Raw genomic sequence first — 26,558 nt, forward strand, 5'->3', positions numbered from 1 at the left:
GCAAGGCAAGTAGCCTAATTAAGGCTTATGTTATCTTAATTGTAGATTTACAAGTTCAAGAGGTAGAAGTTGGGCGATTCGATATACGTCGAGGTATGTTAAGGCTTTCCCTTTCTTTCACTTTGGCATGATCCTATGATATGAACCAATAAACGAGTCAGAGAGTCTCCATACTACTCTATTCCTATAAGAACTAAGAGAAATACAGTTTTGATGTTCTTGTACCACGGCTATGGCATTTTCCCCATATACAGATCTTGTAATTTCCTGTCCTAGTAGTATGAGTTCAGTAAGGCCCATGAGAGGCAAATTGTCATTATATTGTTTGAGAATCCTATTGTTCAGTTTTATTTGCACTATGCATTCACTTTCAGTTCTCAGGGGCATGAGTGAAAGGCACACTTGACAGGGGGTGAGGGTGTGACCTATGATATTACGTTTTATATGTGAAAGGCACATTTGACAGGGGGTGAAGGTGTGGCCTATGAGTGGTCCATGAGTGACCTATGATGTTGCGATATATATATGCAGGTGCAAGGCACACTTGACAGGGGGTAAAGGTGTGGCCTGTGATGTGACAATGGGGTGTGTACCCACTAGATATATGCGTATATAGATGCATGTCCATGCTTTCCGATATACAGATTTAGTTAGATGCAGACAGATACTAGTTCATACGTTAAATGTACGATAGTCATTTCGAACATGAGTGAGATCTTATTCATGGTTTCTATATATATATTCATACATGTTTGCCTTTATGCCTTACATATTCGGTACATTATCCGTGCGACTCCCCCGCTTCGGAAATTTGCGTTCATGCCCGCGTGGGGTAGACGGAGAGGTGGTCTGCTTAGCCAGGACCCTATCCCGGCGGAGATCCGTGCACTCCACTTGATTCCGGAGTTGCAGTCTATTTTGGTAGGCCTTTCTTTTGAGATGTAATATATATGGGCATGATGGGGCCCTGTCCCGTCCTTTCTACAGCTTTTATTCCAGTAGAGGTCTGTAGACAGGCGTATGTTGTAGTCAGATGATGTAGCCTTGTCGGCTTCTATTCTTGTGTGTGCAGTATATGTAGCAGCCTAGCCGGCTTGCACTGTTCTTCCGCATGTTGTGTATGTTTATGCAGATTGTACAGGGTCTTGATGTTCCCTGTACAGGGTCTTGATGTTCCCCTTTTATGAGATCGGTTTATGCCATTTATGGGCCTTTGATGTTCAGTATGTTTCAGATAAGTGTTTAGGGGTGGTTGGCCGCTAGAGGTCAGACTCCCGTCACGGCTCATCGGTTTGGGTCGTGACAAAACTGGAGTTATCTTCTAGGATATATGAGATTATATGTTTCTATATTATGGTTATGGGGGTTTAAGCTCATGAAATAAGCTATGGAAGGATTTGAGGATAAGCAAATTAAGAAAATTAAGTTTATCGGAACTTTGGGAAAACTTGGCAAAATTTTGGACAGGATTTTGGTCCAACTTGAGGGGGGTATATCTCCTAGAATATTAGGAGTTTTGGTGTGTTTCTTTTGTCCAAATTGAAGTTCATTGAGTCTAGTTTCCAACGCAACAAACCTTTCATCAATGTGACTTCGGAGTAAAAAGTTATGGGTATTTTAAGACAGACTGCTCGGGCAGAACATTTTGACGGATCAGTTTGACGGACCGCAGAAATTTTTGCTGCCCGTCAAATGGTATTTTCCCAGCGTAAAACAGTCACAGTGAACCATGTTTGGGTAGGCGGTTGATTATTTTGATGGACCGTAGGAATTTTGACGATCCGTCAAAGTGGGCGCAGGATTGCCCGACTGGATTTTAAGTTACGCTTTATATATTTCATTTCATATCATTTGGACTCATTATTTTCCCATAACATATCCTTGAGCTCTCCAAAACCCTCTCTCTATGTCTATAAACTAATCAAGGCAAAATCCAAGAAAATCTAAAAAAGTAGAGGTTCAAGTGCTAGGAAGCTTGCTAGGGTTTGTGGAACTCAAGATTTCTTATGGTGTTAATGTTGGAGACTTCACTTTAGTGGAGTAAGTTGACCCAAGACTTGTTCTTAAGTGAGTAAGGTAAGATTTCACATCTTTTACATATGGTTAAGGTTGTATGATTGTTATGCCATGTGGGTAAAGGAAGAAAAGTGGAAATAGAGTTCAAGTATGAACTTGGAGATATTATGAGCTATATGTTAACTTGAATTGTAATTCTTTGCATGTTAGAAGTATAATCTTGTTGTGGATGTTATAGATGATATTGAGGAAATATTGTATGTAAGCATATATGGTGTTGTGTAGTAACCATTGTTATGAATGATCATGAAAAGGAGTTTTGGGATTGGATGATGCTTAACTTGAATGAAATCTCTTGATTGTAGTATTGTTGATAATGTCATTGTTGATTGGGAGTTCTTTTGGAATATGGTAGAGGTAGATAAAATAGGGGAAATGCTGCCCAATTTTCGCTAGCTTACGAATTATACTCGTTTGAACTTAAGGGTGTCTTTGAAGGCTAACCTTTGTATGAACCCTCTTAAATGTAGATTTCTCGGGCTTTGAAGGTGAACGTTAAGTAGTTAAGAAGACATAAAGGTATGTCAGGCTAACCCTTCTTTCTTAAGGCATGATCCCATTGATGTATACCTTTATGTGAAATCCATAGTATCTTTCATGATGATTTCATTCCTAGAATCTGTTACACCCCGTATCTTCGAAGAAGCACCTATCAAATTTGAAACATAAGTATGTTGAGTTTTGGTTAAGTAAGACCACTTTGGAATATAAGCAAGCATTATTAAGTATATTTAATGAGTGAAGGATTTGTATAAGGTATACCGGAAGGTTTTATAAGGAAATGAGTGAAAGAAATGGAGTAGTACGACTTTGGAGAAAGGATGGGTAAAGGTTCGTGTCAAAATTTTAGTCCAACTTGAGGGAAGAATATCTCTTAGCATGTGAAGTGTTTTAAGGTGTTTCAAAAGCCTAAAATGAAGTTCGTTGAGTCTAGTTTCCAACGCAACAAACCCCTCATTGATAGGACATCGTAGTAGAGAATTATGAATGTTACAAGTTTGGCTGACAGAGTAGAAACGCGTGCTACAGTATTGCTACAGTAACCGTACTACTACAATGACCCCCGAATTTGAACCTATAAAAGGGGCTAAGCCTCATTTTTTTCATCAAAAAATCAGATTGGGAGCTCAGCACCATAAAGGGAAATTTCGTCATAAAAAAAGTGAGGGTTTGAGTGATTTTCAAGTGGCGAAGCGTTAATCAAGCCCGGATAACGCATGGTTGTGATTCTAGAATTGTTTTGCGGTGGATTTTAGCGTGGATTCAAGTGGATATCGGAGATATTCCTATTTTAACAAGAATAAGGTATTAATCTCTTTCTATTTACGTTAATACCGGTTTATTCTTGGAGACAAAGTCGTTAAATAATGGTATAGTAAGTTGGTTAGTTATGGAAGTTGGAAAACAGCGTGTGGGCTGTTTTATGGCACATGTTGGTGTTGAAAGTGATGTTGTTAATGTTGGTATTGATGTTGTTATTGTTGGTTACTGAATTGTAATTTCGGGCTAGGCATATAAACAGAGGAGATGTTACCGAAATTTCGGCAGATTCTAGAAAGATTTATTTGGAGGCTTAGGATAAGTATATAACAATGGACCTAATTATAGCATGAATGGTCTTATATGTAGATTGTGGGACCAAAAATAGGTGGGAAGGCCGGGACGTGAATTTTCAGGTATGTAAAGCTATCCCTTCTTCCTTCTTTGGCATGAATTACATAAAATGAACAAACGACGAACACATGTGACTCTAATGAACTCTAGTTCTCAGTAGTACTTGACATGATAGTTGTCTTTAGTCCCCCAAGTGTTAGTTCATCCTATCTATTCTCTTGAATCCCAAATGATGATTCATTTTGTACATGATTGCCCCTAATACTAAGTGTTCTCACCTCGATAATAATTCCTTCAAAAGATATCCTGAGATGACATGATTGTGCATTCACAAAAGAGTCTTCATACAGGATCATGAGTTACTAATGAAAGGCTTGGCATTTGTACACATTTTCATTGCATCACTTCACCGAGTCCCCTACTAAAGGGCCGAGTACGGTATATATTTATATTTCACCGAGTCCCTTACTAAAGGGCCGGGTACGGTATATATTTATATTTCATCGAGTCCCTTACTAAAGGGCCAGGTACGGTATATATTTATATTTCACCGAGTCCCTTACTAAAGGGCCGGGTACGGTATATATTTATATTTCACCGAGTCCCTTACTAAAGGGTCGGGTACGGTATATATTTATATTTCACCGAGTCCCTTACTAAAGGGTCGGGTACGGTATATATTTATATTTCACCGAGTCCCTTGCTAAAGGGCAGGGTACGGTATATATGTATGTATATGATTTCACTCACCGAGTCCCATAATGGGTCGGGTACGGTATACAGAGTATATATATGTATGACTCACAACACAAGATACAAAGGCATTGGTATTCCTTGATTATAATACTTATCTCCTGTCATCTTTTCACTCAGTCATGACCTTTATTACTGTACTTCATGCTTTACATATTCAATACATTTTCCGTACTGACCTCCTTTCTTCGGGGGTTGGGTTTCATGCTCGCAGGTGCGGATACTCGGTTTGGTGATCCTCCAGCCTAAGACCTTTGCTCAGCTGCTTGGAGAACTCCATTGGTCCGGAGTTTGAGTTATTTTGGTAAAGATTCTTTGATATAGACTCATGCATATCCAGGGGTACGGCGGGGCCCTGTTCCATCGTGTTTCACTGTTATACTCTTAGAGGTCCGTAGACATGTGTGGGTTGTATATATGTTTTGGTCAGCTACATCGACATAGATCGTTTGGATATTCCCGTATATAGTGGCAGCCTTGTCGGCTTGCATATTTTGTCATGTTTTGCTTAACTGTGACTCCTCAGGAAACGGGTTCATTTTGATATATGACATTATGAGTCTACAGCATGTTTTTACAAATTTTCATATTGTCCTTAGTTTCAGTCTGATTATATTTAGCAGGTTTGCTGGGGCACTAGTCATGACCCATCGGTTTGGGTCGTGACAGAATCACTAAAGCTCATGATCTTGATATTCTCACGATACCATTGGTCCCATCCTATGATAGTTGATCCTCTAAGGAAGGATATAATGAAAATAATGGTGATGATGATGATGTTAACGACATGTATGTACTCCTATATATATATATATATATATATATATATATATATTGAAGTATGACTACTAAGAACACCGAACTTATATGGCTGGGTATGATATCTATCGCGCGCACACTACTGCAGTTGGGTATGGATGACACTGAGCCTAGGGAGGGCCAGGTATGTATAACACTGAGCCTTGTTATGGCCGGGTATGTGAGACACCGAACCTCTATGGTCGGGTATGATACTACTATATGTATAAATGTATGAAATGGAAGGTTCCCATTAGAAAAAGAGTAAGTAAATATGATGAATGTCGCTAGAGATATAAATGGCTCTATCATCCCATGACTCTTCTTCCTTATGTTATCGTTCATGTTTCTATTGTGTTATTGATTATCCCTTACATACTCAATACATTATCCGTACTGACGTCCTTTTGTTTGTCGACCTTTGCGTCAAGCCCGCAGGTGGACAGGGAGATAGACTTGATCCTTAGGCTGCATATCTAGTGATTGCTTAGAGGAGCTCCATTTGATCTGGAGCCGCAGCTGTTGGTACTATTCTTTTATGTATATATATGGGCATGGCGGGGCCCTGTCCCGTCCTTATGATGATGTTTCATACTCTTCTTAGAGGCTCGTAGACAGTCATGTATAGTAGATGTATTTTGCCTTGTCGGCTCATATTTTTGGTATATTATTTTGTTAGCCTCGTCGGCTTGTGTATATGTATATGGGGGTAGTTTTGATGTTGATATAAAAAGTATTTTAGCCGTTGGAAATGGCATTATTGATGCATAGAGTTTGTTGATAAGCCATATGGCTCACCTAGATATGAATGTGAATGTACGACGAGAGGTGCCCGGGTGGGTTAGCTCAGGGTGCCCGTCATGGCCCTCCGGTTGGGTCGTGACAAAAGACTTACGGGGTGCCATTGGAGATACTTAGCCAGTTTAATTTGGGTCTACCATGTCATGTGGCAGGTGTTGAGTGTGGCAGGTAATGAAACCATGGCTAGAGAGTGATCTCTTAGGCTCAACTGATAGGCTCCATTGATTTCATTCTAGCAATAGCAATTCCGTTTCCGGCATTGATTATTATAAGACATATCCCGTTCACTGTGTATTAGATTTAATATTCTTAGAGGCTCGTGAATGTTAGTGGGTTATGTTTGAGATGATATTTCATTACGTTCATTATTCAGTTTCAGACATTATTAAATAATTATTTTCGTAGTTTTTGTTACTAACAGCCGAATCCAAATGTGTCTTTAAGTTAGCTAAGATAGGGTTCACTCAACTGGAGTAGGATTGAGTTCCAATCACATCTCACCATTCATCGTGCATTGTTGGGAGTGTGGCATTGGGTAATTAAAATGTGCCAATCCATTCTATCGTGCATTGTTATGACCTCTCTTCTTTTGATTCTTTTTATTAAATTAGTGTTGGAATTTTTTTCTGTATTACGTACCGTTAAGAATTCAACGAGCGATGCAGCGGAACCGATTAGGATGCACCAACACAAGAACAATAATGCAAGAAAGTAATAAACGTAATGAACACAAGATTTACATGGAAACCCAAGACGGAAAAAACCACGGGGCGCGAAGCGTAGAGAAATCAACTATAAGGTGAGAAGTACAAAACGATCTCAATAGGATGTCGAAGCACAACGAGATCAAAGGAAACGAAAGATTACAATCTCTCAATGAAAACTCTCTCTAATATAAGTGTGGAATATAGTCTTGTGTGTAGTCTTGATAGTTGTTCTCTTTTTTTTGATGTTCTGGCCGAAAATCTCCTTTAAATAGGGGTTGAAGACGTTCAAAATCCCAATTGGAATAGGACATGCTAGTCGAATCCCACTTGGATTGGGACAATTATCGAATCCCAATTGGAATGGGACAATTTCGTGAAACCCTTTTGGGACATATTCTAACAATCTCCACCTTGGACCAAAATATATCAACATCAACACTCGTCACCCCATAAAGCCCCGAAGGGCAATTTAAGCATGAAGAACACCAACTAAGTCTAAGCAATGCTTAAAATTAGTGATAGCAAATGGCTTGGTTAACAGATCTGCGGGATTCTGTGACGTATGCACTTTCTTTACCACAATCTCCCCTGCAGCAATAGTATCTCTGATAAAGTGGTATTTAACGCTAATATGCTTGGTCTTCGACCGATGAGAATCGGTTTTGGTAAGATGAATAGCACTCTGGCTATCGAAAAATATAACGGTAGTACCCTATTGAACACCAAGATCAATAAGAAGACCTCGTAATCATGTAGCTTCTTCAACACCTTCAGTTGCAGCGATATACTCAGCTTCGGTAGTAGAAAGGGCTGCAATAGACTGTAATTGTGCTTTCCTAGAGATAGCACCAGAGCACAGTGAAAAAATGTAACCAGAAATAGACCTCCTACTATCGAGATCACCATCATAATCAGAATCAACGAACCCAACAACATTATAAGATGATGCCTTGGCTCTATCAAATACCAAATCAATATCAACGGACCCTTTCACATAACGAAGAATCCACTTCACGGCATTCCAAAGATCCTTTCCAGGATTATGCATGTATCGGCTCACCATGCTTATCGTAAAATTTAAATCAGGTCTAGTGCAAACCATAGCATAAATAAGGCTACTAACAGGACTAGCATACGGGAGAGTAGACATCCTCTCAATGTCCTCCTCGGACTTAAGACAAGAGTTAGCAGACAGTTTAAAATGAGCATCAAACGGAGTAGAAACAGGTTTACAATCAAACATATTTAACCTATCGAGGACTTTCTCAAAGTACTCCTCTGAGATAGGTAAAGCTTCCCAGCTTTTCGATCCTTATGAATCTCCATACCTAGAATCTTCTTAGCTACACCAAGGTTCTTCATCTCAAACTCAGAATGAAGTTGAGATTTTAACTTGTTGATCAAAGATTTGTCTTTAGAAGCAATCAACATATCATCAACATATAACAACAAGTAAACGAAGGAACCACCAGAAAACTATCGAAAATACACACAATTATCATACTTACTACGTGTGTAGTCTTGCCCAATCATAAAGGAATCAAACCTTTTGTACCACTGTCTTGGAGCTTGTTTAAGGCCATAAAGAGATCTTTTCAATCGATAAACAAAGTGTTCCTTTGTCTTTAGAACGCACTTCAAAATTAATTTTTCTTTGGACAACAAATTAGATTTAACATCCTCATAACACAGTGTTTCATTACCACCATATAGCATGATTTCTTTAAAGTGCTTATACGTAGAGGGTAGGGAGACCACCAACAATATTGCTTTATCCTCATCTTCGACCTTAACGTCTAAATTTTCTAGGTCAAGAATAACAGAATTGAACTCATCAAGATGATTTTGAAAGGGGGTACCTTCAGCCATAGAGAATGTGTATAATCGTTCCTTCAGACGAATTTTATTTTCGAGACTTTTCATCATGCAGAGTGACTCTAACTTCAACTAGACGCCTGCAGCAGTAGTCTCATGAATAACCTCGCGAAGAACCGTCTTAGATAGACATAGTTGGATAGTTGAAAGCGCCTTTTCATCAAATTCCTCCTATTGATCATCTGTCATAGACTCGGGTTTCCTGGATTTCCCAAGAAGAGCCTTCTTCAATCCGTTCTGGGTGAGAACGACTTGCATCTGAACTTTCCAGCTACTTAAGCTTATCTTGCTGTCTCGATATCAAACTTGGTTACAGTAGACATCCTGGATCTTGAACGCTTTGATACCACTTTTTAAGAATTAAACGAGCGATGCAGTGGAACCAATTAGGATGCACCAACACAAGAACAATAATGCAAGAAAGCATAAACGTAATGAACACAAGATTTACGTGGAAACCCAAGACGGGAAAAACTACGGGGCGCGAAGCGCAGAGAAATCAACTATAAGGTGAGGAGTACAAAAACGATCTCAACAGAGTGTCAAAACACAACGAGATCAAAGGAAACGAAAGATTACAATCTCTCAATGAAAACTCTCTAACATAAGTGTGGAATATAGTCTTGTGTGTAGTCTTGATAGTTGTTCTCTTTTTTTTGATGTTCTGGCCAAAAATCTCCTTTAAATAGGGGTTGAAGACGTTTAAAATCTCAGTTGGAATGGGACAAGCCAGTCGAATCTCAGTTGGAATGGTACAATTATCGAATTCCAGTTGAAATAGGACGATTTCGTGAAATCCTTTTGGGACATATTCTAACACGTACTAACCATGGGTAATTTAAAGATGATTATTTCATCTAAGTTGCACTTAGTGAGGTGAGGATGAGTGCCTTACTAATCATTTTCTTATTTATCTCTCAATAAAATTTAGGCAATACGAGATGGCTTTCTTTTAAAAGTTGACCCACAAGGAAAAAGGAGGCAAACAAATGATAGAAATCAGACGGATGTTACCAAGAACAACATGATTATCGGATTTTCTATGTTTTACAATATTAATGAATATGTGAAGAGAGAATTTGGAGGATGTTTCTTACCGACTTCACGTACCAAGTGACATATTGTTGCTTTCAAGATTATTTAATAAAACACCATTTCTTTTAAGGTGGGGCTACCATCTATTTTTATAGACTACTGAAAGCACCTGCTATTATTATATGACAGTAAGGATAAAGGAGTGTGGTGGATAAAAACTATATATTCCCTCTGTTTCAATTTATATGAACCTATTTTCTTTTTAATTCATGTTAAAATAAATGATCTCTTTCCTAATTTGAAAATAAATTCACTTTATGAAGTGATTTACAGTCACACAAATATTCAAGACTTATTTTAAATCACAAATTTCAAAAGTCTTCACTTTTTCTTAAATGTCGTGCCCAGTCAAATGGGTTCACATAAATTGAAACGGAGGAAGTATATTCTTAAGGGAAATTACTACTATCTCGGCATTAAACAACTCGCATTCGCTTTATGCAATAGCCTAAAGAAAGACAATCGGACAAACAAAAGGATTTGTTAAGTTAATTGTCCATTTACAAGATAAGGATCTATTCACCAGTGTTTTAAAAGGCGAGGGCGTAAGGCGGGGCGTTTTACGTCTGCCTCAGTGAGACGTAAGCCCCGAGGCACTGGGCGTAAGCCCCATGGGATTTTAATTTTTAGTATTTTATAAAATGATATAATTATAATAAATACTTTTAAATAGGTGAAATAGCGTAAAAAATTGAAGAAAATTATAAATAAGTGATATATATATGCTCCACCCTAAAAAAAAAAAAAACTAATTAGAACAATCTATTATACGCTACTTACAAGTACAAGTGACTGCTCGTTATTTTTTTGAGATAGTAGAAGACAAGATAAATAATTAAAAAAGAATATATATATATATATATATGCTCCACCCCCACAAAAAAACTAATTAGAACAATCTATTATACGCTACTTACAAGTATAAGTGACTGCTCGTTATTTTTTTGAGATAGTAGAAGACAAGATAAATAATTGGAAAAGAATATATATTAGGCATTCTAGCAATAAAAAAAAGTCTTGACTTTTAAATTTAATATTTCAGTTCCTTTTTAAAATATTTGAGTAATTACATATTGACTTTTGAGAATTTGGGCATTATATTAAGGACTTATTTAACAAATTTTATTTTAGTTCGAAGAAGTTTTCTGGGCTTACGCCCCAAACGCTGAGCGTTCGAGACTGAATGTGGGCGTACGCCACGGGAGACTTTTGACCCCACCCTTTTTTTTTTAATTTTTTTTTTATATATAATTTTTGAAATGGGGCATTTTTTGGTACGCCCCCGCCCCCGGGCGCGTTTCGAAACGCCTTTTAAAACACTACTATTCACATATCACAGGCCATCTTTTTTTTTAATTTTTTTTATATATAATTGACCACCTGAAATGGTGGCTTTATTTATTAATAGAAATATAAGCTTTACAGAAGACCAAAAGAAAATGCAATAGGAAGATAAAGAAAAACAAAAGCCCAGATCTAGACACTTCACTTCCCAAACTAAGTAAACAAATCCCGATAAACATATATCACAGGCCATCATAGATAAGCATTGCCATTAAAATATATGTTATAGACTTATAGTCTAAACGGATATACGTGTTCTTGCTTTAAACCGATGATCTAACTGTCAGACGACTATTTAATTTGTGTCTAAATTAGGATTAGTACTTAATGACAAACAGTTGTCAAACAAATATCGGTCTAAACTATTTCCGCTTTGAGTTTCTTTTTTTTGTTTTGGGCGGGGGGGGGCGGCGGGGGCTGTGGGGTGAGGGGGGAGGGGTGGCGGTTTTCCTTCATAATTGTTCTTACGGTGACAAAATGGATCAGACGCATTTATTAATGATAAAGAGATCATAATTTGATTCACTACGTCAAATATACCAATTCTTCTATTTTTTTATTAAAAAAAAATACAAATTCGGGTCGTCATAAATCACATCAGTAGAAATAAAAAAATAATTTTGTTGATACATTGGATTCTAATCCTTTATCTATTTTTTTAATTCTTTATCTATCTTTAGAAAATTAGAAGACGAGAATTTTTGCTTGGTTAAATTTTCTCTTTTTTTATTATTCTGAAATAATAATGTGCAAATATCGGACTAGGCAATATAAAATATGGAGAAAAAAGCAAAAAGAAAAAAGATTAGCAAAAATTAAGAAACAGGCAAATTTTTGCAGTAAATTAAAGTAATGGTAAAAGTTATTACCAAAAAAAAAAAAAAGGTATTGGTAAATGACTAAATGGCTTCCGTCAACGACTGGAACTCATCTCCTCATACAGGGGCACGTGATAGAAAAACTTGGAAAAAGGGCTTAAACAACTAGTCCACTTGGCCAGTGAGAAACTTCAAAGAAGCCTGAAATTATGAATACTATTCATTAATCAAATCAGACGTCAAAAATTGAATGGGTCCCTTTTTCAGGTGCATGTATCTTATTGCTCCAATATACCCCTATATATACCCCAATCCCTTCTTCTCTTCCAGAATTCAAAACCTTTTAATTCCTCTTTACTCTATACCTGCTATAAAAAAACCTTCAAAAATCCATAATGTATCAACCCATTTCTACTGAGTTAGCTCCAACTAGTTTCAGTAGTCTCATGTCATGTTTGACAGAATCATGGGGTGACTTGCCGTTAAAAGTTGACGATTCCGAAGATATGGTAATTTATGGGCTTCTACAAGACGCTTTAAATATCGGATGGACCCCGTTAAATTTAACGTCCATGGAAGTTAAAGCCGAGCCGAGGGAGGAGACTGAGCCAGCTACGAGTCCTGTCCCTTCAGTGGCTCCAACGGCCGAGACTACAACGGCTCGAGCCGTTGTGCAGCCTAAGGGAAGGCATTATAGGGGTGTCAGACAAAGACCGTGGGGGAAATTCGCAGCGGAGATAAGAGATCCAGCTAAAAATGGTGCACGTGTCTGGCTTGGAACTTACGAGACGGCTGAAGAAGCCGCGCTCGCTTATGATAAAGCGGCTTACAGGATGCGCGGCTCAAAGGCTCTATTAAATTTCCCGCATAGAATCGGCTTAAATGAGCCGGAACCCGTTCGAGTGACGGTTAAGAGACGATCAGCTGAACCGGCTAGCTCGTCGATATCATCGGCTTCCGAAAGTGGCTCACCAAAGAGGAGGAGAAAAGCTGTAGTGGCTAAGCAAGCCGAATTAGAAGTTCAGAGCCGACCAAATGTAATGTCAGTTGGCGAGCAGCTATTGGTCAGTTAAGATATGAGCTAAGAACTCAACGGCAAAGGCTTGTTTGGTTTGGAGTGAATACCAAACAGCAAATCATTCCACTGGCTTGGAAGCGGGCCAAGAAGGCCATTTGGATTATGTGTCTCTGGCGTGTAAAGTGCACTTTTCGTTTTGTGCTTAATGAAAAACACATTTTCATATCCTCACTTTTGATTTATTAAGGTGCTGTTTGGCTATAAATATAAAAAAAAAAAATTACTTTTTTTGGAATTTTTGAAGTTGGGTTGGAGTTGACCATAGTTTTTGAAATTGTAGTTTTGATGAAATGTAGTGTAAAAAAATGAAAAAATTTTGAAAAATAATTTTTTTTTGTTTTTGGTATTCCGAAATACAACTCCAGAAAAAAGTGAATAATTTTTATGGCCAAACGCTAAAAGTAAAAAAAGTGAAAAAAATTGCCGGAAAAAAATGAATTATGGCCAAATGCCCACTAAATGGATAATATTCGCTTTATCCCTCTAAATTGAGCAGGTTAAAAATAATAAAGGAAGTTAGCACTATACGAGGACAAGTAATTCGACAAAGATGTTGCATTGCAAACAAGGGAGACAGAATTTTCCCTGGAGGATAATATACCTTCAACTAAGTAATAAAAACAAAATTACAAAAAAAGAAGACAAAAGAAAAATCATTGGCATAGAAGCGAATTTTACGTATGTGTGTGTTAATGTCACTTTTCACGTTTGAAAAAAGATATTTGGCTTTAGATCTCTTTCTTTTTCCGACATTTTGATCTGTGACTCCAATACTATAAAAAGTTCAATTTTTTATTTTGATAAAAAAGAAAAAGAAAAAGAGAGAGATTCACTTATATGAATTTCTTTTCTGATAATTTCTACTATTAAGAAGCATGGGTTGGGGCTCCCTTTTCGTCGTCCGCTGTGGGGCCCCTCCATGAAAAAAAAAATATATATTTTGGCTCCATATTAAACAACCCATAATTAAAAAAAAAATATTAAAACAAAATTGTACCAAAAAAAAATTGCGGGCCCCATATATATTAAACAACAACTAATATTAAAAAAAATTGTGGGCCTCATATTAAACACCAACCAGTATTAAAAAAAAAAAAATGGAACACACCACATCCAAACTCACTAAAAAAAAAAAAAAGTGAACCTCATATTAACAAAATTAAGCAATATTAAAAAAAAAGTAGAATCTCATAATAAAAAACAAAACAATATTAAAAAAAATGTGGGCCCCATATTAAACACCATGCGTATTCATAGCAAACACTTGATATAATAAAGTTTTAAATATGGACAAACAAATGTTATATTAATCGTGTTTTGAACATAGTTTCCCATATTGACAAAATCAAGCAATATATAAACAAAAAAAAAAAGTGAATCCCATATTAAAAAAATAAACAGTGTCAAAAAAAAAAGTGCAAACTTTGTATTCTTAGCAAACACTAATATAATAAAGTTTTAGATACGGAGCACAAATTACAATGTTATATCAATCATGTTTTGAATATAGTATATATATATATATATATATATATATATATATATATATATATATATATATATATATATATATATAAAAAAATAGTAATTAATAATGTCAAATGGCGGGCTCCATACTAAACAACACTAGGGAATATAAAAAAATAAAAACTATATAAAGTATTTTGCACTCCAGTGCTTAAATCGTCCGTCATTCCTTAAAAAAAAAAGGTGGGCCCATACTAAATAACAAGCAATAAAAAAAAAAGGAAGAAAAAAAAGTGAAAACTCACCACATCCAAAAGAACAAAAAGTCTATATTAACATAACCAAGTACAATATTAGAACAAAAAAGTGAATCCTATATTAATAAAACAAACAATGTTAATAAACAAATGCTTAGAAAATCAAACAATTAAATCAATAATGATGTGTGTATCAACCCATTAGTAGGAGCAAATGAAATTATTTACATAAGAACATACTTAAAATACTCATATATTAAAATAAGATAGAATTTAATTACTTTTTCATTTTTTCCTTACTCTAACAAATGTGAAAAAAATTATGGGCCCCATATTAAACACTATGCGTATTCGTAGCGAAATACTAATATAATAAAATTTTAAATATACAAAAACTACAATGTTATATTAATCGTGTTTTGAACATAGTATCCCATATTGACAAATCAAGCAATATATTAAAAAAAAAGTTAATCCCATATTTAAAAAAATCAATGTAAAAAAAAAAGTGCAGACTTTGTATTTATTAGCAAACACTAATATAATAAAGTTTTAGATAATAGAAAGACAAATTATAATGTTATATCAATCGTGTTTTGAACATAGTGTGTGTGTATATATATATATATATATTATATGCATAAAAATAGTCTGTTAATAATGTCCAAAAGTTATTCGCCCCCATAAAACACCGAGCAATAAAAAAAAAAAAAAAAAAAAGTGGAACTTCACATCCCAAACTCACGGAAAAAAAAAGTGGACCCCATGCAATATTTAAAAAAAAGTGAATCTATATTAATGAAACAAACAATGTTAAAAAACAAATGCTTAGAAAATCAAACAATTAAATCAATAATGACGCCATGCGTCCCATTAGAGTAAATAAAATTAGGTGGAACATACTTAATATATCATGGAAAAAAAAATGGACCCATATTAAAAAAAAAAAGGCAACGTAAAAAAAAAAAAAAAAACTGTGCACCCATATACTAAAAAACCAAACAATATTCATGTAATTCCCAAAGTATCCCATCAAGTCAATAATAGTGGATTATGCCACATGCATATTAACCCATTAGTGAGAGAAATGAAATTATTGCACAACAAAAAATATGGACCTTATATTAATACTTTTCTTTCAAAATATTTAATTCCGTATTTGCTATTCCGCCATGTCATTTATTTATTATGTTTACTAAAATAAATATACTTAAAATATATATATTTAAAAAATAAGATACAATTTAATTACTTTTTTATTTTTATTCTTACTCTAATAAATGTGAAAAAGAGATTAATATCAAATGAAGATCAAATAATGAATAAGATAAATTAGTCAAATTACAATTCTAATTCACGTTTCCTTAAAAAATCATGCAAAAAGACAACAAGACAAGTAAAATGAGCTAAACCGAAAATATTTACTAAAATGTAAAATTACTTTAATAATGTGAATTAAAATTATCCAAATAAAAATTTGATAAAAAATAATAAGTATTTTACACTTTTAAATTAATCGAATTAAAATTAAAAATATCAACCGATGCTCAAATATTGCAATTATTTTATCTCAAGAGAGGAAAATATTTTCTTTTAAACAAGTCTTATCTTTTAAAAAAGTATTAATAAATTTTCGTAGCAAACACGAATAAAATAAAGTTTTAGATACAGAGCACAAACTACGCTGTTATATTAATTGTATTTTGGACATAGTACATATATATATATATATTATTTAAACACAACTATATATACATGTATACACTATAATCGACATAAAAGCCATTAGTTTATTATAGAGAGGTGGATATATATTTCCTTGCACATGTATTTTACCGTCTATCACATTGGACCCATAAATTTGCAAGGACTTTCTTCACTCTCTCACCTGAATATTCTCGAAAATCATTGATAAGTACTCCCTCCGTCTCAAAAAGATTATCGTAGTTTGACTTGACACGAAATTTAAGAAATAAAAGAAATTTTTTAAAATGTGTGGTCTAAAACATGCCTTAGATATTTGTGTGGAATCATCTCATAAAGTTAAATTGTTTCTAAATATAGAAATGTGTTAATTTTTTTAAAACAAATAAATAAAAAAAGTGAGACAATCTTTTTGGTACAGAGGGAGTATATGTTAACCTAATCTTCAAACCAGTTTAGGAAAATTATTCTCTTATCTAATCCACTCCATCGCTCCTGTCCACAAAACGAATGTGTGAATGTGTTAAGGTTACAATTTTAGAAGGCCGAACACATCAGGTATTTTCTCCATTTAACTTGTCAGTAAATTTTATTTAAATACCCAAACTATAAACCTGTTTCGATTGAACACCTAGAAATATGATAAAGTGTTCCTACTAGACATATGCGGCTCAAAATTTTGGAGAGGCTTCTATGTATGTTTTCAAGCACCCATTACGTAGATAATTAATCACTTAAAATATGTCACATCTTTTAATAATTAGACGCATTAGCCTCAATAAGCTGTTAAACCTCAGACTTGTTCCAATTGATGTTGATGTATACAGAGGAGGATACATATTTTATATGATTAACTTATCTATGTAATGAATATTTAAAAAAACATGCAAATTTTTTTTCAAAATATGAGCCAGAAGTGTTTAACAGGAACATTTAATCATACGTTCAGGTGCTCCATTGGAATAGGTCGTAGTTCGGATGTATAAATGAAATTTACTGATGAATCTAAGGGATTATCTATGTATTTAGTAATTTTATAAGAATAACCATAAATCCATGTTAGAAGGACAATTGCGGAAGCTAGAGGGAAATTTTCATGGTGGAAAGACCCCTGTTTAACGAAGAAAGAGAGAGAAAGATAATAGAATCAAAATATCTTATAGAATCGAAAATGACTGTTGAACTTTATCTCTGCAATGAATAAAGTATTTTTAACTATATACGCAGTGGCTACAATTGTAATTACAAATGGCTAAAATGAAAATACAAGTGTATTGATGCAACTGTAAAATAGGATCCACGGTGTATCGGAATTAGTGGCCTTTTCTGAATCAATGTGGGGCTTTCCAATATGGCTAACAACCCCTTTAACCTTGAGGGGTGATAACACTCCTTTAACCTTGGGGGTGATAACACTCCAAGCTTGCGAAGCATATGAAGGTTGTCAGAAAGAAGTTTAGTCATGATGTATACAAGCTAGTAAGAATTGGGCACAAAATGAAGAGAGAACAACCGAGAAAGAAATCTATCCTTCACATAGTGTAATCAACTTTAATGTGTTTTGTACGCTCATGAAACACAAGGTTCTTATAGTAATATAAAGAGCAACTTGATTGTCACAAAAGAAACAAAAAGGGCTGGAAATAGGCAGGCCAAGGTCACCAATCACCCTGACTAACCAAAAGTCTCAAACAACCTTTTAAAGGACCCAATATTCAGCTTCAATAGAGGGAAGTAACAGACTTGGTTGCTTCCAAACAATGGGATACCTTCCAAATTAATGAAATAACCAGAAACATACCTTCTGAATTGGGCACAAGCAGCCCAATCTGGACAAAATATGCCTCGAGGAAAAAATCAAAGTTGTTGGAAAGAAGAATTCTCAAGTTGAGTGCATTAGACAGATACCTCAGAACATGAATAGTAACAAGCATATGAAAAACTGAGGAGCTTGAAAGAATTGTCTAAGGCGTTGAACTGAAAAAGGAGTATTTGGCCTCGTGTTTCGGAGGAAATTCAGCCTACCAAATCCTTTCTAGAAGTGTTGGGTCAGATAAAGGCTCTCCCATATCAATAGACAAGTGACAACTTGAGAGAAATATCGAAGGGTGCCATAATAGAGGTAAAATTCTGGAAGTAAAACTCATCTAAGAGATCAATAGCGAACTTAAGTTGATTCATAATAAAACCTTGAGAACACATAGTAACATCCAGCCCCAAGAAATAATATGGATAGACCCTAAATCCTTGATCTGGAATTGAGCATCAAGAAAGCTTGAAAACTATCCAGTTCAACTGTTTCATCGTCAGCTAATAATATATCATGAGCATATTACTAAACACTGAGGAAATCGAAGTGGTCTGGTGAATAAAAAATAGTCATTCTTACTAGAAATGTAGCCTCTGTGACCAAAGTTTCAGATAGTTTAGAAAATCATTGTCTAGAAGTCTATTGGAGGCCATAAAAGGACTTCTTGAGCTTGCAAACTATAGAAATATTAGACCTTTCAAAAAATCTAAGTCCAAGCTAGAAATAATACGTTAAAAATAAAAACTATGAGAAAGTTTAAAAAATAATCATAAATCACATTATAATAAATATTTTTATTATAAAATATTTTTGAAACTTGTATACATGCAATGTCGGATTGGTTTGGTTTGATTTTGAATTGACTTTTTTTTAATTAAAATCAAATCGAACCAACTATAGTCGAATTTCTTTTAACCTAGGACTAAAAGAAAATTCACTTCAGGAACTATTAAGAGTTATAGAAGCAAGCTAACCAGGGGAAGTAATGGCTCAGAGAATTAGTTGAGAGAAGAACCAAATGGATTGTTGAAAGGACAGTAAGAATGGGAATTAGGGTTAGCCACTCACCTTACCCCCTTCTTGGATGGTTGTTTCCCGTGGTTCATTAATGTATCGTTTTCTAGGAAACTATGTTCGTATCTAGGGGTGTTCACGGTTAGGTTAAAAACCAATCCAAATCGTAATCTGAATCAAACTGGTTAAATAAACCGATATTTACTTGCGTTGAGTTTGATTTGGTTTTAAATTTTAAAAACCGATAACATTTGCTTTGGTTTTGGTTTTGGTTTTGGTTTTACTAAAAGCATACCAGAGAAAAAACCGAACCGAATCGACAATCGTTTATACATAATTTTTATAAAATATATGTATACAATACATTAATTTTTATAAATACTTTTAACTAATTTATATACTTTTTAAGCAAAATCGTATTTATCTCTAATAGGCTAATGAAGTTTATACCTTAAGCTAGCCCATTATTCAAAGAAAAATCCATGAATTCAAACTCATTTATTCAAAGAAAGAACTATGAGATTTACCTAGATTTTTGTATTTCTTATAAACATTATTCACTTAATTAAAATATAAATCCTAAGACATTTTCTCCGCAACGCAAGAAAACTATAGCTACCACAATAAAAGGATAATAACGAATTGTAATTTGGAAAAGGATAGAAAATTCTCTTTGTAGGAAAAATTAAAACATGAAAGAGAGAAATACCGTTAGTTTTCTTAAAACCTGAAAAATCGACTCAAACCAACTACAACCAAACCGATGGTTATGCCTTATATTTGTTTGGTTTGGTTTTAATAATTTTTAAAACCGACTAGATTGGTTTGGTTTTGATTTTAACCCAAAACCGACCCAAACCGACCCATAAACACCCCTATTTGTATTCATTGTTCTTAAAATTATGTTGTATGGTGTTGTACACCCGTTGTAATTCCACGATTATATAACTATGAAAAAGTTCAATATTCGTAACCACGGATTTGATGATTTTTGCGTGGTAATGTATTTCATTTCTCCATTATACCCCACCCACCCACCTCCATCACACCCAAACTGACCCGCCACCCTCTGCCACCCACCCCCACCCTACCACCTACCACCACCCACTACCCCTCACTACAACCACTCACCCCCACCCTACTACCCACTACCCCCACCTCATCCCACAACCACTCTGTCATGACCCAAACTGGAGGGCCATGACGGGCAACTGACTGTATTAGTCAAGTACTATCTGACATACATCTGTGACATCAACATAAACATAGGTAGGCCGATAGGGCCATCATATGACTCTCAATAAACTCATAAGGGACATGTATATATCAACTAATCTGAAAGACTCATCTGTGTGAATATGCTGGACATACTGCATAAGCCGATAAGGCTATCATATGCAACAACATATAAGACCTTAAGTCTGGACATTATCTGACTATACATAACTGTCTACAAGCCTTTACTGGAAAACATAACATAACGTGGCCGGGACAGGGTCCCGCCATACCCATACATATGTGTATGCATAAATATACATAAGACTATGCTGACTCCTGGCATCTCCGGAACAAATCATCTGCTAAGCTGACATCCTAATAGATAGATCACCAACTTGTATCTCGTGACCTACGGGCATGAAACGCAGCCCCCCAGGAAATAAGGGAGTCAGTACGAATAATGTACCGAGTATGTAAGGCATGAAAATAGCATATACACAAGAATCATAAAAGAAATCTGTGACATGAGAGTCGATCGTGATATCCGAATGTATTCATTTAGTATATCCGAAAGTGTGTCTGTATAACTCTTTATAACTAAAAGTGCCTCTGAGGGCGTATGATATGCATGCTTTCTTTCGAAAATCATATACATATATAATATAACCGCAAGTGCTGAGGAACGCTGACCCGATCCATAAATGTCGATCTTCCGAGGAACGTGCAGCCCGATCCATATATCATATCATCCCGCGTCCGGGATATCATCATGATCTACCCACTGCAGTGGTGTGCACATCTACGTGCCTAAAGCCGACTATAGTGCGTGCGGTTTTGAGAAAATAGCAATACATATATATATATATATATATATATATATATATATATATATATATATATATATATATATATATATATATACATGAAAGACTCATAAAAATGACATCTGAACCTTTCGGAGTGACGTAGAGTCGGTAACCTCCGAATATCACTATGGATCATACATCAACATCTCTTACCTCTTTGGATCAATGATCATGAGAGTCATAAGCATGAAGCAATAACATTATCGGGAGTTCAAAGAAACAAAAGCTTTCTAACATTCTAAGAATGGAATCGTTATGGATAATGCTCGTTCGTTCGTTTCGTTCTTTCTCATATGATTCATGCCAAAAAGAATAAAGGGAATAGCCTTAACATACCTTGGAGTCTACCTAATTGTCCAACGTCTACTTCCCGAGCTTGCAACACTACAACCAAGATAACATAGGCTACAATTAGGCCATATACATTACTTACCATCTACCTTAAGTAAGTAGGAATCTTAATGAAATTCGGGCAGCATTTCCCCTATAATACTTACTCCATTCCAATTTCAAAACAGCTCACAACATACACAACATTATCAACAACAACAAGGACAATATACAACAATATAAACAAGTGTAAATCCCTCCAAAACTTTAATAAAAAACAGCCCTCAAGGCAGCCACATCAACAAACTAGTTCATGCCTTTCATAACATGTTTTTCTTCACTTCAAACTAAGGAATTCCTCCACAAACAACTTAATCAACAAGAGTAGAATATAACACATACCTTAATGTCCAGAAAATCCAACCAAATCCCCAACTTCAAGCTCAAACAAACAGCCACGTACCAAGCAATATCATTACTATGATTTCCTTACTAGTTCCTTGATTCCAAGATAATTTCTTGCTAAACTTTGGTAGGATTTTGTTGGGAATTGTTTGGAGAGGATTTAGGGATATTCTCCAGATGGGAGATGTGAAAAAATGAAGGCCAAATCGATATATATTCATTTAAGTCTTTCTGGAAATTGCACTGCCTCACTTCGACGGTGCACTTCGACGGTCGTCGATCATGTTGACGGTCCGTACAATTGCACCGTCGAATTGCACAGCTTATAATTTTCTCTGTACTACTCCAAATTGCGATCTGCCAATTGAATTGGAAAGAAGACTCTCTGAACTTACGTTTACATAGGTTATGGGTTCCGTAACTCCTCGTATGCTATGAGATATGCCCCTCACAAGTGGACCCAAAAATCTTGTCCGAAAATCTGCCAAGTTCTCCCAAAGTCTCGACAACTAAATTCCTTTGATTTGTTTGACCTCCAAACTTCCAATACTTGTTACATATGAACTTAAACCTTCATATATGAGGGATAACATATCCAATACCTCGAAGGCTAACACTCGAGACCAAGACGACTAGTGTACCATATACATCAATGCAACAAACAAGAGGCGTAGCGTATTCTTTCCTGATTCACTTAACTCCCGACTCTCACATTCTCTAAGACATAAGTTGATGATTATATATTCCTTTAAGACATGCTCGTAAGCTACTTATACAATTCCCCCAATAGATCCTCGACACGAGTCTAAATTACTAAGATCATTATAGAACCTCAAAGTGCGGGAAAGGAGTGACACGAATCTTATCTTATGTTCTTAACTCTGGAAATTTTTGAAACTTGTCCCACTCATACCAACTTGCTTACGTCGCAAGACAAAGAAATTTTCCAAGGTATAACACACCCACTGTCATGACCCAGCTAGAGGGCCATGACGGGTACCCGGAGCTAACCTACCGAGCACCACCCATCCTGCTCATCATCATATTCAGTTTGGTTCCACACAATTCTCAAGCAAAGCATACCATACAACGATATTCAATTACCCCTCAAAATATACATATATGCACAAGCCCACTAGGCTACAAAATAATATGCAAGTCATACACTAAAGAGATCATATAACAACTACTACCCCATATGTATCTACGAGCCTCTAACTGGAGTATTAAAATCATAAGGACGGGACGGGACCCCGCCATGCCGCAAATATGTGCACAAAAGATTATATCGATGAACGGCAACTCCGAAGAAGTGGAGTGCTCTTGTGTATCTGCTGATAATGCTCCTAGGGATCTGGGCCGTCTCCCTGTCTACCTGTGGGCATGAATGCAGCGTCCACAAAAGAAAGGACGTCAGTACGAATAATGTACTGAGTATATAAGGCATGAATAATAACATAATAAAGAGATAAGGAACATGAGATAAAGAGATAACCTGCACATATGATTGCCTCTTAAGGCGGATACCATGCATGCTAACTTTTACTTTTAAAACCACATCATAACACACACACACACACACACACACACACACACACACACACACATATATATATATATATATATATATATATATATATATATATATATATATATATATATATATATATATATATATATATATATACGAGTCATGTATCATCACTAGCCCGCGTCCGGGATAGTCATCTCACGTCGCCCACTAGTGGTGACTGCCCGGCCAATTAGGCCCGATGTAACTATCATCATCTATGAGCAGCCCACTTACGCCCAGCGTAGTGGTGTCTGCCCGGCCAACTAGGCGTGGTATAGTTATATATAAAAATAAGCATGCATGTGAGCCCAATCAAAGCTACAATCATATCGGAGTGACGTAAGGTCGGTGACCTCCGATTGTATTATGGAACATTCATCATCACTATGTCTCACCTTGAAGGAGCTAATATCGTGAGGTGAGACTACAACAAGAAATAACATCAATGAATTCATGAAATAAGATTGTCAACTCATAATAGCATCATCTCATAAGCTTCGGAATCTCTGAAAAATAGGATCATCATCGTCATCATTATCATAGAACATATCTTGTCTCTAGGTCATAAGGGACGCTTAATAATCTTAGACTTTCAACTTTGGAATGTAAGAAGGTCATAGAAATATAGAGAGGAAATCATAATATAGGAGTCATGCCCTTGAAAGAAGGAGGACTAGCCTTAACATAGCTTTATGGATTCTTCACGACTAAATATTCCCCTTCCAAGCTTACGACTCTACATTCAAGAAGATTCGTACTAAATTAGATCATTTAAGACATGCTTAAGTCTAAACTAAAGCGACTAAGAGCTAGCGAGAATTGGGTAGTATTTCCTTTGTTTCAACAACTTTCTCCATATAGTAAACATCTCCCAAACATCCATAGCAACACCCATAATATCATAATCAATAGACTTCTTCAAGTTAAACATTGTTAAATCCTCAAAACTCCTTTTTAAAGTCATTCATAACCATAGTTATGACACAACGCCACATTCATTTACATATAATACTTCCTCAACATCCTTAGTATAATTTATAACAAGATTATACTCATAGGATACTAAGAATCATGACTCAAATTATCTTACTACTCAAAATCTCATTATTTTCATATTTAAGCTCATATTATATTTTCTTCTCTCATCCAAGTCTTTCAACCACTCAAATACTCGTAATAACATGAAATAGATATAAAACTCACCTTTGATTATGTAAGGATGAACTTTGGATGAATACACTTTACTTGAGAGAAACCCTAACTTCAATACCAAAGGGAATCTTAACTTCTATCAACCCTAGTAAGCCTCTTTTGTACTTGATTCTCTTGAGTCTTAGTAATGGATCCTTGATTTCCCCTAAGTTTGTGTTAATATGGTGGAGAGAATATTCTGAAGCTTTCAAGACTTGTGGAGAAGGTAGGAAATGAAAATTATGAACAAGGGTCATCCATTTATAATTGGAACTAGAAAGTTCCAGCGAGGTGGTTCGACGAGCGGGTCGACGATCCGTCGATGTGTCGATGGTCCGTCGACTTGCGCCTGTAGATCACCGATTGCAGAAACAAGTTGACGGTGCACAATAACGGTCCATCGATATGTCGACGGCTTTGTCGACATATGCGGTGTCCGAATTTCCGAATTAGTTCGTTATTGCGTCGATTCAATTCGTTCAACTTCTAACCCCGTAAATTACCGGGAATACCTGCTAGTACATGTGTACAAGGGTTAAGACACTTTCTACCTTAACTTTCTCCAACGAGCTTTCTTCTCCCGCCTCAATTTCTTTAGAATCTTAATTAGAATCATTAAGTATCCCTTCTTACTTGTAGGGGCATTATATACACCTTAACTTGCATTAGTCTATTCACCACACAACAACCCGAAATTCCGAGGTGTAGCACTCTCCCCCCTTAGGAACATTCGTCCTCGAATGTTGAGTTCTCGGGGATTTTACGAAAATTTTGCCCGAGTTTCCCCTGTAATATGAGACTACCATCCTGTCACAACAACCCAAAATAACATCGCCTCACAGGGCTACAACAATAATAGCAAGAAGACATGGCCACGCACAACCCAAAAGCATTGAAAGAAACATTACATACCTAGGGGCAATGGCGTCTCATCTCGCACTTCTGCTGGGGGTGGAAATAAGTACTAGTATTTGGACTTCATATCTTCTTACGCTTCCCAATGCACCTCTTTTACTTCCGCGCCCCCTCATAATACCTTCGTCAAGCTTATATTTTTATTTCTTCTTTCACTACTCCAGAACTATTTGGGAGGGCAGTAAGAAATCCTTTCGAAGTCTTTTAATAATATTTCTAAATCTGGCTTCAAAATGAAATTTCCACATTCCACTAATTTGACACTCTCCCATTCTTGCAAGCTTCATATGACCATCTGGATATATCATTTCCGGATCATCTTGACAGGTCTTTAAATGTCTAACGTACATGCTTCTAGCATGCCTTGGAAAGTTAGAAAACGAGCTCTATCCGCTTATCCATCTCAGAATGGGGGGTTTACTAGAATGACCTATCTTTCCCAGAATTCTTGGATTGCATCGATCTTCAGGTACCGGTAGAGAACCAAGCATTTTAGCCTGAAAATTTTCCATAGATAATTTATATGATTCCTTACAATTGCAACACCCATCTTAGCTGTAGGTTCATCCTCATTTTTGACTATTGCCACGAAGTTGTCTTACACAAGTTTGCTCCTTATGATTTTCTTCACCACCACCTCTTGCTTTCAGTTCTCATTTAAATCCATCTTACTGTATTTACCTCGCGATGCGGCCTTAATTCCTTCGTGTTTGAGTACTTTAAGCTTGGAATTATCGTATCACCCATACACTTTCTCTTCTAAACGATCATACATATTTTTTCCTCTTCATTGTAGGTTGCTACCGTCAAGTGTTCACATGTTTTCAAATAGTTCGTCTCCATTTCAAT

General features: G+C 35.9%; 1 protein-coding gene across 1 annotated transcript; it reads left to right on the forward strand.

Moving 5' to 3' along the window:
• The first annotated feature begins 12,195 nt into the window (after positions 1-12,195).
• On the forward strand, positions 12,196-13,124 carry LOC132056721 (ethylene-responsive transcription factor 2). The gene has a single exon (XM_059449036.1). The coding sequence runs from the start codon at positions 12,277-12,279 to the stop codon at positions 12,952-12,954; it is 678 nt and encodes a 225-aa protein (XP_059305019.1). The 5' UTR covers positions 12,196-12,276; the 3' UTR covers positions 12,955-13,124.
• The last annotated feature ends 13,434 nt before the right edge of the window (positions 13,125-26,558 follow it).

This window comes from Lycium ferocissimum, chromosome 5, assembly GCF_029784015.1.
Source record: "Lycium ferocissimum isolate CSIRO_LF1 chromosome 5, AGI_CSIRO_Lferr_CH_V1, whole genome shotgun sequence".
Lineage (NCBI taxonomy): Eukaryota > Viridiplantae > Streptophyta > Magnoliopsida > Solanales > Solanaceae > Lycium > Lycium ferocissimum.